This window comes from Anthonomus grandis, chromosome 2, assembly GCF_022605725.1.
Source record: "Anthonomus grandis grandis chromosome 2, icAntGran1.3, whole genome shotgun sequence".
Classification (NCBI taxonomy): domain Eukaryota; kingdom Metazoa; phylum Arthropoda; class Insecta; order Coleoptera; family Curculionidae; genus Anthonomus; species Anthonomus grandis.
In genome coordinates, this window is record NC_065547.1 from 28,417,596 (window position 1) to 28,432,735 (window position 15,140).

At 30.5% G+C, this 15,140-nt stretch overlaps 1 protein-coding gene across 2 annotated transcripts; it reads left to right on the forward strand.

The window, feature by feature from the left end:
* The first annotated feature begins 5,297 nt into the window (after nt 1–5,297).
* LOC126750369 (DNA replication factor Cdt1) lies at nt 5,298–14,814 on the forward strand. 2 transcript variants are annotated; one of them, XM_050459971.1, is made up of 5 exons: nt 5,298–5,484; nt 5,578–6,089; nt 8,488–9,100; nt 13,797–14,019; nt 14,137–14,814. In XM_050459971.1, the coding sequence occupies exons 1-5, from the start codon at nt 5,410–5,412 to the stop codon at nt 14,526–14,528; spliced, it is 1,815 nt and encodes a 604-aa protein (XP_050315928.1). In that variant the 5' UTR covers nt 5,298–5,409; the 3' UTR covers nt 14,529–14,814. The 2 variants fall into 2 exon arrangements, with proteins under 2 accessions (XP_050315928.1, XP_050315927.1); XM_050459970.1 differs by having other exon boundaries at nt 5,298–6,089.
* The last annotated feature ends 326 nt before the right edge of the window (nt 14,815–15,140 follow it).

Sequence of the window (15,140 nt, forward strand, 5' to 3'; positions counted from 1 at the left end):
CATCGAAAGGACACAATCACGCAAAATGGCGGCCCCCTAGTAGTCGTCATTTACTTTTCATTGAATTGGCAGTCCAGGTATATTTTTAAGTTCGTGAGGCTAAAGAAGTAAACAAAGCCGCCATTATGTGCACATTCACATAATGATGGCATTATATGCACATCACATTATGTGCACAGTCTCATGAGCAAGAAGAGCTGCAAGAGCAACAACAGAGGCAACAACTTTTGCCTGAATTGCCTGAACAAGTTTCTGTTCCTATTGAAATGGATTGCTTACCAGGTCCATCAAAAATAGATGGTAGTTTTGGTGAACGTTCTCATGGTAAGCTAAACAAAGCTTAAACATTCTGATTGTGACATCACTCACAGAGAAAAATTTTGGTAAAAATTATTTTTTTTTATTAATAGATATCTCACATGTAGAAGTTTCTGACCATATTGTCAGTTCAAGTGGACGAAATAATGATCAGATCGAGGATCAGATTCTAACCACATCTCCAAAAATTCAAAAACGTATGCCATATATTTTGTTAAAATAACAAAAAAAAATTTAAAAAACCTGCAGCTATATAATAATATGTATACATAGGAACATATCCAAAAAGGTAAAAGAACATTTATTCATTAGCTCATATAAAAACCTTGTATGTGGGGTTTGTTCAAGTTTGGTATTTGCTGTCTTGCTTTTAAATTAACAATACTATAATATTTAGCTGCTTAACCTTTTGGATAAAATTTATGTATCACTAGCTTTGTGCCTGTGACTTCATTTCATTAATTTCAATTTTTTTATCCCAACCTTAACAACCCTTTTTAACCCCTTTAATGGATGAAATTTAAAAAAAAACCTTAAATTCATGTTTTATTATTTCATATTGAGAGGCTAAATACATAATTTCATTCATTTCAAATTAAAAATGACCGAATTTTATAAATAACTTCCATCCCCTGTTTCACCCCTTTAGGGGTTGTATTTCGAAAAATTCCTTCTTAAATGACACCTACAGTATAAAATTAATATCCTCTCAAAATTTCAAAGTTCTATCTTTAGTAGTTTAGGCTTGGCGTTGATGAGTCAATTGGGATATTGCCTTTTATATATACATATACATAGATAACTTAATAAAATAAATTTCTTATTTTCAGGTGTTAGTAAATATGGTATATTAAAAGAAGTCAATATTACAAGACAGAAGTTTTTAACTCCCAAAGCCAAACATTTTTATAAAAAAATTGTTGAAAAAAGCAATAAGCTTGCCAAATTAAGCCACAAAATCAAATCTTATGAAGCTCGCGTTCTCGCTGCTGAAAATTTAGCCAATTCCCATAAATTTGAAAAGTTAATAGAGCATGTCAACCCATTGACATATAATTTTATTATGTCTTAAATTCGTGTTCAGAAACAGAAGCCCAAATCCAGAAGGTATACTCTCTCAGAAAAAGTTTTAGCTTTAACAATTCTTAAGGCAAGTGGTAGAGGCTACAGATTGTTATCCAAAATGTTTATTCTACCTTCCAAAAAAACTTTGACAGAGTTGTTAAGACAAATACCTTTCCCATGTGGCATAAACTACTTGAAACTATTCGAAAGTCTGCGGAAGTCTGTAAATAAAATGCCACCCCAGGATCGTATGGCAATCTTAGTTTTTTACGAGATGGCCATTGACAGTTTAGTTCAATATAATATAGGTGAAAATTAAATTGAGGGGATACATGATTTGGGGAATGAACACTGGAAACCTGAAATTGCAGACTATGCAAATGTCTTCATGCTAAAAGGCGTTTTTAAACAATGGAAGCAACCTATATGTTACACTTTCAGTGCAGGCCCAACAAGGAGCATTGCAATAAAGCAACTTATTGTTGAAATGATAAAGGAATGTCAACAAATTAATTTGGAAATTGTAGCCACAGTTTGTGACCAGGGCAGCGGTAATTCAGCAGCAATTAATATGTTGCTTGAAGAAATAAAGAAAATGTTTCTTAAAAAACAGGAAGAAAATCAGAATTTTGGATTTATAGTAAATAATCAAGAAGTAATTCCATTGTTTGATACTCCCCACCTTATGAAGGGATTGAGAAATAATTTATTGACTAAGGACCTTTATTTTGAAATGAACAATAAAAAGTGTGTTGCAAAGTGGAGGCATTATGAACAATTATACTTAATAGATTCGGAAAATCCCAATGAAAAAGTTTTTCCAAAATTAACGGATCAGTACATTATGCCGAATAAAATTAATAAAATGAAGGTGAAGTGTTGCACGCAGCTTTTTAGCCACCAAGTAGGGTCTTTAATGAAAAGAATATTGATGTGGAGTGAGTATACTGTTTGTTTTTTAACCATATGCATATATTCATTTGTATATTTTTTCAGAGGCACAAGTTGACTTGGATCCTGATGCAATTGATACTGCAAAGCTGACTTTGTTTCTTGACAAACTTTTTGACAGTGTCATCTCCAGCCACAGATCAATACCTCCAGGGAAACCTTTGAAAGGAAGAGTGACCAAACAATCCAACCATGTAGAATTTTGGTACTATTGTATCAAGATATTAAAATCTATGAAATATTACTGCCCAAAAAAAAATAAATTTGAAAGGGTGCCTTCAGTGACAAATTTTATTAAAACTTTAGAAGGTTTTATTTATTTATCCAAAAAAGTTTTAGAGCGGTTTCCTAAGAAATATATTTTACTTAGGGTATTAGAAATATATTTAACAGGATGCACTTGAAAACTTTTTTGGATGTATAGGAAATTATAGTGGGAGGGAAATTAATCCCAGTGCTTCTCACTTTTTAACATCTTTTAAAGCACTAATAATAAATAATTTTATGTCTGTCCATTCACCTGGTTCAAATTGCGAGCAGGACGAAAGTTTTGGTTTGTTGGGCAATGTAAAAAATTTTTTTGAAAACTTACAAAATAGTGAATATATGCCTGGAATATTGCCACTTGACAATAGCGACAATATTGAAATACCTCCGTCTATTATATCTTATAGAAAATCAAAGATTACGAGATGTATCCAGGTATATATTGCTGGTTTTATTACAAAAAAGTTAAAAAAAAAAATAAAATGTAATACTTGCCAGGAAAAATTACTATTTCGAAAGCATGATGCTGACACAGATTTTGTTAGTGCAAAGCAGTATGATCATTCTAAGTTAACAAAACCTGGAACATTTTTATCTTTTTTAATATGCCAATCAACTGCCCGATTGTTTTATTTAATTCCCAGGGTATGTCATTTAAAAAAAATTTCAATTGTTCTCGAAAAAATTTTACTTAAAGAGCAGCACCTTCATTATAAAATGATTAATAATGAATGTCATTTGAACAGCGACATTACCCTGATGAGATACATAATTAGGTGTTGCCTTTTCTTTTGGACAAAACAGGTGAATCGCATAATAAAGGGAAAAGATTCAATGTTTGCCAAATATCTGAAAAGGAAACCTAATGCGATATTGGTTGACCCTTTAAAAATGCAGGCCTATAAAAAACTTAAAAAAAAATTGAAAAGAAACAAAAAATAAAATATATTGTGTGGTTTTTGTGTAACTATGTAGTTTATAATTTTTAATATTATTTTCATATAACCTTTATTAAAACAACGATATTTGACAGCTATTTTGGCAGTCAAAACAAGGCAATTTTAGACGAATGTAGTGTTGCTGGGACAAAAAAGGCCCATATTTTCCCTAGGGATAATATGAACTCATTCTTTCCCACTAAATTGGTTTTACTGGTTTTTACTTTGTTTTTATACTGACAGACATGTCATTTGTAACCTTATTTTGGTATTGTCATTAAATTAAATTAAAAATCGATCAGTTTCAAGAAGAATGATAACATGAAAAATAGTATGTGTCCCCAATTCAATATAGTTTGTATGATTGTATGTATGTATATGTACAGGGTTTTATAGGTATATTATGTCAAGTTTAATAACAATTATATTCTTCTTCTTCTTATGTATGCTTTATAATAATATACAAATATTTACAATTACATTTTTGTTATTTATTGGTATTAGTTTTAAAATATGTTTTTCTTATTACTTTTTATAATGCGGGTTCTGTGTGGTAGTTTTTACTTTAACGTTAGTAATATATGTATATATATATATATATATATATATATATATATATATATATATATATATGTATATATATATATATATATATATATATATTTTACTAACTGAAGGTAAAAATATATCATCAGAAACTTAAAGTAGGTGTCAATTTGAGAGTGAAAACTCTTCAGGTTTTCACTCTCAAATTGACACCTACCTTTAAAACAAACTTAATTTTAAATTTACGCGCCCGCCATACGTAAAATATAGTTATGCGGTCAGTCGATAGATGGGGCGCTTCTATCAGTCCCATTGTCTAACGTTTGACAGTAACTTCTAACTCTAAGGGGGTATATTTTGTGATAAGAGGTATTTCTTCCACAATATTTGGCTTGTGCAGATTGGTGATATTGACAGTTGAAAATACGCGGGAACTTTAAAATATTTATACTTAGGAGGTGTTTCTATTCGATAAATTTAAAAATAAATAATTTAGTCAAGTAAAAATCTTATATTAGGAAAATGTGGTAGGTAGGAGGTATTGGTAGTAAACAGTCGATTGGTGTTCTGTGCCTTCCGCTATCTTACGGACGATAGACATAGTCATAAACATAGCGAAACATATACGCATTAATGCTGTACGTTATTGTCAAACAATAATAATTACTAATTCAAGTTTATTTAATCTCCTTTTGTCTGAAAAAAGAAATTTGACAGTAAAAAGAAATTTGTTTTTTTTTATTTTCCATAACAATGACTACGACCAACCCAAATCTAAATTGCAGTGTTTTGACAAAATTCGAGAGAGGTAGGGTCAGATTTAATGATGAACATGGCCAAATACTTCTAATGAACATCCTAGCAAATATTCCCTATGTTGATCCAGCAAAATATACAATAATTTCTGTCTGGTTCTAGAGCTGCAAACTTTAAATTAAATAAAAATGAGGTTAGGAAATTTAAGGAGTAATAATCAAAAAGAAAACAATAAAAAGCAATTTCTTGGAAAAGAAGCTTTTTGCTATCGTTAAGTTAGCGGTAAACATGTCACCTATTTCGAAAACACTTTTTGGGGACCTGTCAAACAGCGGCTAAGATAACGTTTACGTCTATGTTAAGCGTCGAAACACATGCATCTTCGGAAACTGTCTAATGGTGACTTCTGACAAGTGCCCAAAAGCAGCCATGCGCGTTACGTCATAGAACTGTCAACGTCAAATTTTTGGAGGGAAATTAACGGTCATCGTGTTCATTGTTGTCTGTGTCGACCGTCCATTTAAATCCCTTTAAATTTGTTTATATTTCATAGTTTATTATTTAAATCATGTCCCAACCTTCGGTGGCGTGTTTTTTCAACAATCGTAAACGGGCCGCGATAGAAGACAGCAAAATACACCAAGTAAGAAAAGTTTTAGTGCTAGATGGTATTAGTAGTGATTTTGTGGCTCCCCTAAAAGGGGGCTTATCGGACAAGGGAATTATTTTATCGCAGGTGACGAGACAAGATACGTCGGACGATGTGGCGTCTGAAAAATTACCAAAACTACAAAGCAAGGAGGAAAAAATTGAGGCGAACAAGATTGTGTCATCAGGTGTGACTAGCAGCAACAAAAAAGTGATTAAAGCCACGAGGGGCCGAAAAGTTACTAAAGCAGTGCCTAATTCGGCTAATATTGAAGAGCTTTTTAAGAAAATGCACAAATCTGAACCAGAAATTACTGAAATAGGCACTGAACTTCCTACAAAGTTAACTGAGGAAGAACTGCACAAAACACCCCCAAAAAGTAAAAATGCTATGGATAAAATCAAACCCACTGGTCCCTCTTTGAAAGAGATCAAGAATAAAATGACTAGGAGTGTTCGCTTAGCAGAACTGAAGGCTTCAATCAGTCGGTTTCAAGAAGGTGCCAAAAAACTTTCAGAGATTGAAAAGAAAACTTCACAGATTCCAGACTCTCCCAAACTGAATAGGTTTAAGACTATTGAGCTTGAGGTGCAAACAAGGTAAGTTAAAATCATGTTACTTTCCATATGGAAACCTGAAGTAACAATTCTGTTGACTAAATAATAATCTAGTTGCCCCTTAATAATACAGTTTAGCAGCTGGATATATTTTTAAGACACCCTTTGTACAATTTATTGTACTGAGTTGTGTACATAATATTTTTAAAGCTATGATATTTTAGTATGTACTGAAGATTTTATTATTAATGTTTTAAGCAACAGCTTTACAAATTTTAAGTTTTTAAATCATAACCTTAATAGTTTTAGTTTTATTCAGATAATTAAAGAACTAACCAGAATAATGCTCAACAAAAAAAACTACTTGATCTTATAATTGTAAATCATATCTAAATCTAGCTGTTAGTCAAGGTGCTTTATCCTGTGATCTAGTAATAACTGATAAAAGGTTGAGATTTAAGACTGGTGTGCTCTGAAGAGTTGATCAAGATGATAATATCTTTATTAATAATACAAATGTTAAAGTCTATGCAATGTGTACTGCAACTGAAACACACTGACACTAGGAAAATCAAAACCACTATGGTTAAAACACAATTTGAAAAAAAAATTGAGTTTTTAAAAAATATTTTTCATTATAAACAACTAGCAAGAGGACATATTACATTGATCTTAAAAATTACATAAATATAGGGGTAAAATCCAAAAAAAGACCCAGGGTTGGAGTGGGTCAAATAGAGATAAATACAAATGGATTGGTCAGTCCAAGAAGAAACTTTTATGTTTAACTTAGTTTCAGAAAAAGATGTATGAAAGTAACGTTAGAAGCACTGCACTTCAGGTACATACAATATGCATGAAAATATTAAAGATGTTCAAGTCTTTCGCCTAAAAGTCACTACTGGTCTCCCTGTGTAGGTGTCCCTGAGTTATAAGCTTTTATATTGTATCTTGTATTATCTTTTATCTGCAGCAATTGGTACCAACTACAACCAACTGGTATTTTGCTACATATCCTTTTTATGCATATTTATTTACCATAATAATTGGGCAGTGGCCTGCTTGAATCTGTTTAATGCCAATTTGCAGCATATCTCTAATCGGGAATGTAAGTCACTCTTGATTCATTACAAAAATATGCAGTCTTGGTAAAATTCATGCAATCTTGTTTTCAAAAACTTAACTCAATATGACACTAAACAGAGGCTAAATAAACCATCTTGAAATTGAATGGATAAAGCTAGGAAAATACTTATGTAGGTCTGGCTCCTATAAATTCTACATGTCAATGATCATACATCAAGCCAGATCACTATATTAATTAAATTAAATTTTACAATGTAATACAAAAAAAAATTATCAGCAAAAGCCTCATATATTTGTTTAATCTAATTGTTTCCAATAGTTTACATACATATGAGAAAAAATCATACAAAATTAATTAAAAACAAATTCAAGAGTTTGTGAAAACAATTACAGACAGTATTTTACACCTAAAACACCCATTAAAACTTGTTTAACCAGATTAAACAATAATGCTACTTACAACATGTTAAATAAAATCTAAATTAAAGTATTTGTTAAAAGAATAAAAAGTATTGTTTATTAGATATTGTTTCCCCTTTGCTTAAAATTCTTATTTGGTAAAAAATGAGCTATAATATCTGGTACCACATTAAAAAATTTATTAAAATAAGTATTAATTGAAATATACTCAATAAAGTGAAAACAAATAAAACATTTTATTGATCCACAAAAAATTGGTGGAGGCTGCAGTAGGCATTTAAAATCACAAAGTTCCTTTAATGATTTCCTAATATATTTAATGGTGGTCCAGTCTTGAAGCAGATGGATATTTTTTACCATTACTTCCAATTTTTGAACTAAATAAAAACACATCTAGGCATAATTAACTGGTTGAACAGTATTTATAGGTTGTCTACTTTTAAAAATTAATAAAAAAAGAGATGGAAGGGTTAATAGGCAAAAATGGGGTTCAAGCAAAGAAAAATAAACTGTTCTAGAGATCTTTTCACTAAGCTCCTGCCTTGCAACCCTTTCTGCAAAGCAACCAGAAGGACATTTGCATAGATTCACAATATGTTTCAAAGTTACATTTATGCATGGTCCAAACATCCAGTAATTTCAATGCCTCAAAACTCTGAACAGAATCACTCCCAATATAGACATTCTTCAGCTTGCAATTGAAAGTAGTATATTTGTCATAACATAAATATTCCCTAAAAATATATAGACTATGCAGCCCCAGCCTATAGAACTGAATTTCTGAAAAGGTCTTTCATAAACATGTAAACTTGTATGTACGATAATGTATCTCTAAAAATTTAAATAAGATTGGTGATTGATGATTGAATAACATATGTGTGATTTTGGTATGATATTTTAGTTTACTTGTACAATTATTTTATTTTTATTTTAGCCCCCAAAAACTGTTCTCACCAGAAAAAGCTTACTTAAGCCCCCGCAAAGAAGGCTTAACCGTACGGAAAAACCTCTTGAACCTCCTTAGCCCCACTAAAAATGCTGTCCCCATTCAGCCTCAAAGTCCTTCAAAACAGCTTTTGTCAGAAACGACTAAGCCTGCTCTTACTTTACCATTTAAATACCGATTTTTGGCTGAGATATTTAGAGCTGTAGATACCGTCATACAAATCCTCTACAATCGTAAAGAAACAATTACATTTAGAAAATTAAAACCTGCTGTAGAGGAAATGCTTAAAAGGAACTTGTTTGAGAAACATCTGGCTCAGATAAGGGCAATTTTTCCTGAAGCATTCAGTTTTGTTCAAGAAAAATTAAAGATTTATGGTAATGGGATGAGGGGAGAGCAGTGGGAGTTGGTTATCAAACCCAACTTGGATGTGGAGAGTATGACTTCAGAAATTTTGCTGGAGAGGAGGAGGAAGCTTTTTAATATTTTACTAGACAAGGTTAAGGAGTACCATCATGAGTTTTTGCTGTCATTAGATACATGTATTATGGTGGATAAGGATAAGGTTACCAGATGGCATCCTGAATTTGATTTAGAAAAGGTAAGATATATTAATTTAAGCTACCTTGAACTAGATCAATTCTATATTATTTTAAAATATTTATGGGTTTTCAGGTCAAACATTGTTTTATATTTCATTATGCTTTGATAGCAGAAAAATGTTTTGGTTTTGCCATGCATTGTTTAATTCTGATAAAGATTTATTTAGAAGTCTTGCAATAATTGCTTTTTGTTTAATGTTCACTAAAGTTTTACAGGATGGATAAAATCTCAGTGGATCATTAGAATTATTTTTGTAAATATATGACAAAGTCAAAATTAGATTTATTATCATCAAAAGATGTCACATTACATCTTATTAAGAGCCATTATATTGGTAAAATAGGTACATATAAGTTTTAAAAAACATTATATTCAATGTTATAAACAAGAAATAAAACATATACAGTGCAACTTATATAACTCGAAAATTCTAAAGACTACTTATTTACTTTGACATAAAATTTGTCAATAAAACTTTAAAAATAGTGATTTGAAAAAAGTTTTATTTCAAAAATAAATACAAAAACTTATTTAAAGACAAAATTAATTGCCAAAAAAAACTTTAACTGTAAACTGTTTTAAATATGTTATTAAGTTATAAAAAGGTTTTGATAAACATTTTTATTTTTAATACAGTTTGATTCATAACTTTTTTATTCATAACAAATTGGGTAAAAGAACTTAAAATATGGTCATATGTATTATCATATCTCCAAAATGGCTTTTCTAAAAATAAGCTGGATTGTTTTTCAATTGGCTTACATCAAATTATTGTATGCAACTGAATAAAATAAATTGAACTATAATGTGCCCTATATATCAGTAGCCTCCTAAACAATTCTAATGAAGCAAATCTTTTTCAGGAAAAAATATAAATTGAAAATTGTTATTATACATAATTATATAAAGATAGTTGTAAACCATCAGGTTTCTTTATTACATTTGATTTTCTGAATAGCAATCTTCTTTGGTTTGTATTATTTATTTCCAGCTTCCTTAGCTGTGGCCTTAAATTATGACAAAAGTTCATAAGAACTTGAAAGTTAGATTTATTGATAAACAGCAAAATATCTTGACTATATAAATGTTATTAGATTACTTTTCAATTATCAGTTTTGCCATATACTTAGATACAGCCATTAGGGGATTCATTTTACTAAATCATAAGGGTATTTGAAAATAACTTAGTTTATCTACAATTCACATCACATTAGATACATATAATGTCTCAGAAAGTCATTAAGCAACATAGTTAAACTAGTTTATTTATCAATTTTCACAAAAACAAATTAGTTTAATGTGGTTACCAATTTTTGTTTTAATTCCAATAGATAGAAATATCTACAATAAAACGATCTTATCAGCAAATTATACATTTTTGTTAGTCAAAATTATAAAAGTATTTCCCATGGATGTACAATAAATAAGAAATTATGGCGGTAAACCATTGGGAAAGATGACTTCTTGAATTATTCTTTTAATTTTAGGTCTGTAAGGGGAGCAAATTAAAGTTTGGTTAGAGCTTTGTTAAAATATTTAGAAATCTGGAGAAAAAAATGAGTGTTCAAATATGATAGTCAAAAGGACATACAAGAGGGGAAATATTATTTTTGTGCCTTAAGACTAAGTTATGTCATTATGTGTATCATATATATAGCATATATACCTTTAACATTGCAAATTCCTTAAAATATTGTAAATATCATCTCTATGCAGACGATAGTCAAATGTATTCGTCATTTATACCTAGTTTAGTTGCAATATTAACAGAATAAATAAATAATGACTTAGGGGAATTACTGAAATCTTCGGAAGATCATTTACTGAAAATAAATCCTGGCAAATCGACAGCCATTCTATTCTGCAATTAAACTTCTAAAAACTGGTTACAAAATAGTATAAAACTTAAACTAGGCAACTGTATAATAGAGTTTAAGGACTCAGTTAAAAATCTAGGATTAATATTGGATTATAAATTAAAATTTAAAGAACATATTACTTTTTGTTTAAAAAAAGCATATTCAATGTTGAAACTAATTATTTATAACTAGATATTATTTATCGCAAAAAACTAAGACTATACTCTGCGAAACTTAAACCTTTTAACTATCACCACCTTATTAAATTGAAACATTTAAGAAGTCTCAAATTGCCTCTATAATAAATACAAAATAATGGACTTTTCTTTATCGATACCAGTCTTCAGAAGAAAGTTTAAAGCCAAATTGGTTCAAGAGGATTAATTTGCACATCATCTCACTATGCTATCTCATTTCTATTTGATCTTACTTATCTTCTGTATTTTTTTTTAATTAATCTCTTTCCTTCTCTCTTTCTCTTCTCTTCAATTTCTCTTGTAATTTGTAAACTGAAAACTATATTGTTTTTTTTTCGTTGGTCACTGCTTTGCGGCCATGTATTTTTTTTATATAATTTTTCCTTTGCTCTAGCAATTGCCTCTTTTTGGAGGTAAGCTGATGTAGCTTTTTATTCCGAATAGTTCATAGTTTTATTATGTATTATTTTATTTATAAGCATCTATATTTGGGAATAAATAAACCATAATTATTATTATTATTATATCTAGACTGGAATTTTTGGTGAAGATACATTTATAATACGGAGATTTTTGATAACCTTCCTTTCATCGAGAATATTTCTCTTTTTTTATTCACTTCTCTGTCATATTTTTTATTCCACCAATTAAACACAACGATTTTGTATTAATTCTAGTCGCCTTTTTTTTCAACCGAATAACAAAAATCAAAATGCAAGAATCAAATATCGGTATCAATTATTAAGCCTAAATTTGTATAGGTATTATTACAAGATAAAATTTCGCTATTTACCTGCAAGGACATTTCATTAGAGTTTTTGGTTTGAACAGTAAACCTTGACTTTTTTGGATTTAATTCCAGGCAATGGTTTAGAGAATTGTTAAATAGTAATTATTGAAGATCACTATTTATGTTGTTATTTCCTTCAACAATCTCTTGGAACACAAAGGAACACGTGTCCCTTTATTTTCAGTTTCTTTATAAAATTTACACTCTTTTGAGGGTAGAAACCACTCCCAACTTTTTTTTTTTAATGTGAAGATATCTTTTGTGATAGCTGTTTGGAAAGGGAATGAAAAGAAGAATATGATTCACTATTTATTTTTGCATTTTGGTAAGCTAGAACGCTAGAAAAATAATAAAATGTTGCATGTCAAATGTCAAAGTGAAATAAAAAATCAAAATTCAATGTCAAAGTGAAATAAAAAGGAAAAAATGTAATTGATAAGGTTTTTTGTTTACTTGTCTGTCGCATTCCAATGGTCACTTTATTTTTAGCTTGACAGAAGCGAATAATTTATCTGTTGTAGTATTTTGTGCAATTTGAACCATTACTTTAAATAAGAAATATTTTCATACAAAAGTGGGTTATTTAACTGAATCACTAAAAATGAAATTTTAATGATGATTGGCTTTCGAGACATATCGCGTACACCAGCAGAAGTAGCAGCTTTATTTCACGAAAGACACCCGAATCTTTCAGCAATTTCCTGAAGCACCATCAGCAAAATTGAAAATCGTTATCGTGAAGTGGGCCCCGTGAGAGACATCCCAATAGTAAGGTAGTCTCGAGTAATGGGTGAAAACACGCAATTAAATGTTTTGCTGACTCTCCAAGAAAATCCTAATACTCCAGTTCGACAGGTTGCAAGAGAATGCAACATAAGTCATACGTCTGCATTAAAGTTATTAAAATCATGTTAAATGCGTCCTTATAAAATGCAATACGTACAAGATTTACTAAAAGTGAAAGAAAACGAATATAAAAAAGAAATTTAAAATAAAAATATAAAATGAAGCAGCAAATAAATGAGCAACAGATGAACGCATTTCAATTTCTTTGGATTAAGAATTGTTCTCACATATATTTTCTTTTTCAATACACTTTCTTAACGATATGCAGCAATACAGTAATTTTTGTGCGAACACTACCAGCATTTTGCAAATAAATATTTTGTTTTTTTGTTTCTTTTTGACACAGAGTTTGCAGGCTTCGAGTTCCTCATATGCCTTTTTTATTTCATAGCACTGCAAAACAGTTAAATTTGCTTTTATACGGATTTCGGACTTGTTTAAAAGACCTTTATTTTTTAAACATAATGAGGCAATATAGCTGGATTAAAAAGAAAAACTTTGAGAGGTCTGATGTTCTTATTAGCCGGTGTACCCGTAGTCTTTAATATTTTTCCTTTCATGTTTAATTCTCGCCTTGGGATACACTGAATTGCCTTTCGGAACGTTAAAAAATCGTACACTATTTGACCTAGAGTTAATAACGTCTGGGATTTCAGAATAGACATTACCTGCGCCATTCAACTGTGAATTTGTTATGGTACGAGAACGATCATGGATAGATTATTTTAATATGCCAATCTATTCCTGGAACTGTAAAATATCCTCGTATACGACTGAAGATTTTAATCATTGCGCGTCTGCGCGATTAAACCAGTTAGTATTTATGATTCTGCTTAAAAAATTTATAAAATTATTAATACTATCAGCTATTTAAATAGTTTTGCTTGTTGTTCTAAAGTTCTTCCAGGATTCGAGTTTTATATCTTAAGACGTTTATAGCCCAAACACTATCATAAACTCATTAATGAATAGTTGTTTTGATTTACAAATCTCATTGTTTAGGTCCCCGATATAGAACCTTCACCCCTTCCAAAAGCACCTGCGGAAGACAAACTAACATCTGGCAAAGATGTCTTGGAAAGGGCCAGAGTCCTCTTCAATTGTAATACCAAAATGGAACTTGCTATGCAACGCCTTAAAGAAGCAAAAAAAACCCAAACTCCCTTGCAACCAATGAAAGAAGACAAGGGAACCAGCAGTGAAACGCCACAATCAGTTTTAAAAGGTAAGCCTTCAAAATATACGTTTTATTAATAATAATATTTATTTATTTCAAACACATTTTTACCAAAATATTTGATAATAAAAGAGTTTTTATAAAATAAAAAAAATTTGTCTCTAGGAATACCACAGTCTCTCCTAGAAAAGGTAAGACAAAGACAAGCGGCCAAGGCCTTACTCTCTATAACCCGTTCGGCAGACAAAGAAAAAGAAGTTCAATTATACTCGCGTTTGCCCGAACTGGCTCGACTTACCAGAAATTTATTCGTGTCGGAAAAGAAGGGCGTGTTAACGTTGGAGGTAGTGCTCGAGAAGTTGGGAAACTGTTACAGGGGTAACCTGTCAAAAACCGAAATGGAAGAGCATTTGAAAGTGCTCGCGAAAGAGTTTCCCACTTGGTTAGTGTTCCACGACATCAGGAACTGTGTTTATTTGAAATTGAACAAAAATGCCGACTTGAGTTTGGTGCTGAATAAGTTGGAAACTTTGTGCAAGGAAAAGAACGAGACGTAAGAGTCGTCAAAAGGGTCAATTCTCAAATTTAGATAGTGTTATTTATCGTAAAGTCTTATATTAAAGTAATTTGTGTGTTTTAAACGACTGTTAGATTGTAAGGAGACTATATTACCCTAATTTTTTTTAGTCGGGTAAAGTTATATTCAATAGCTTTAAGGAGGTAAATATTTTGGTTTAAAAACGTCTTATTTATGCCAAAAAATATTTTTATTTCGAGAATCTAGTACAATATAGTGTTTTATGTTAGCTTTTATAGGATTTTAAAAATAAATTCTAATGATTATTAGTTTGGTTTAATTACCTTATCAAAAGTCTTGTCGCAGTAATAAGATAAGTATGCTATGTTTTACACAGGTTGTTTGGAAATAACGTTCAAATAATTTAAGGGCTGATTCTACGTGAAAAGAAGTTATATGAACATGAGTTCGGCAATACATATGGGTGTTTTTAACATACAGGTGGTCAAACTTTAAAAAAGGTAGGTTTTTAATAAAAATCTCTTGACCGCTTTTATTGAATTTGGATAGTGTTTGTTGGGATACGACACTACGGAATTATAATTGTGAAGTGCAGTGGCACTATTGTTCCTATCAAATATTTTTGAATTTT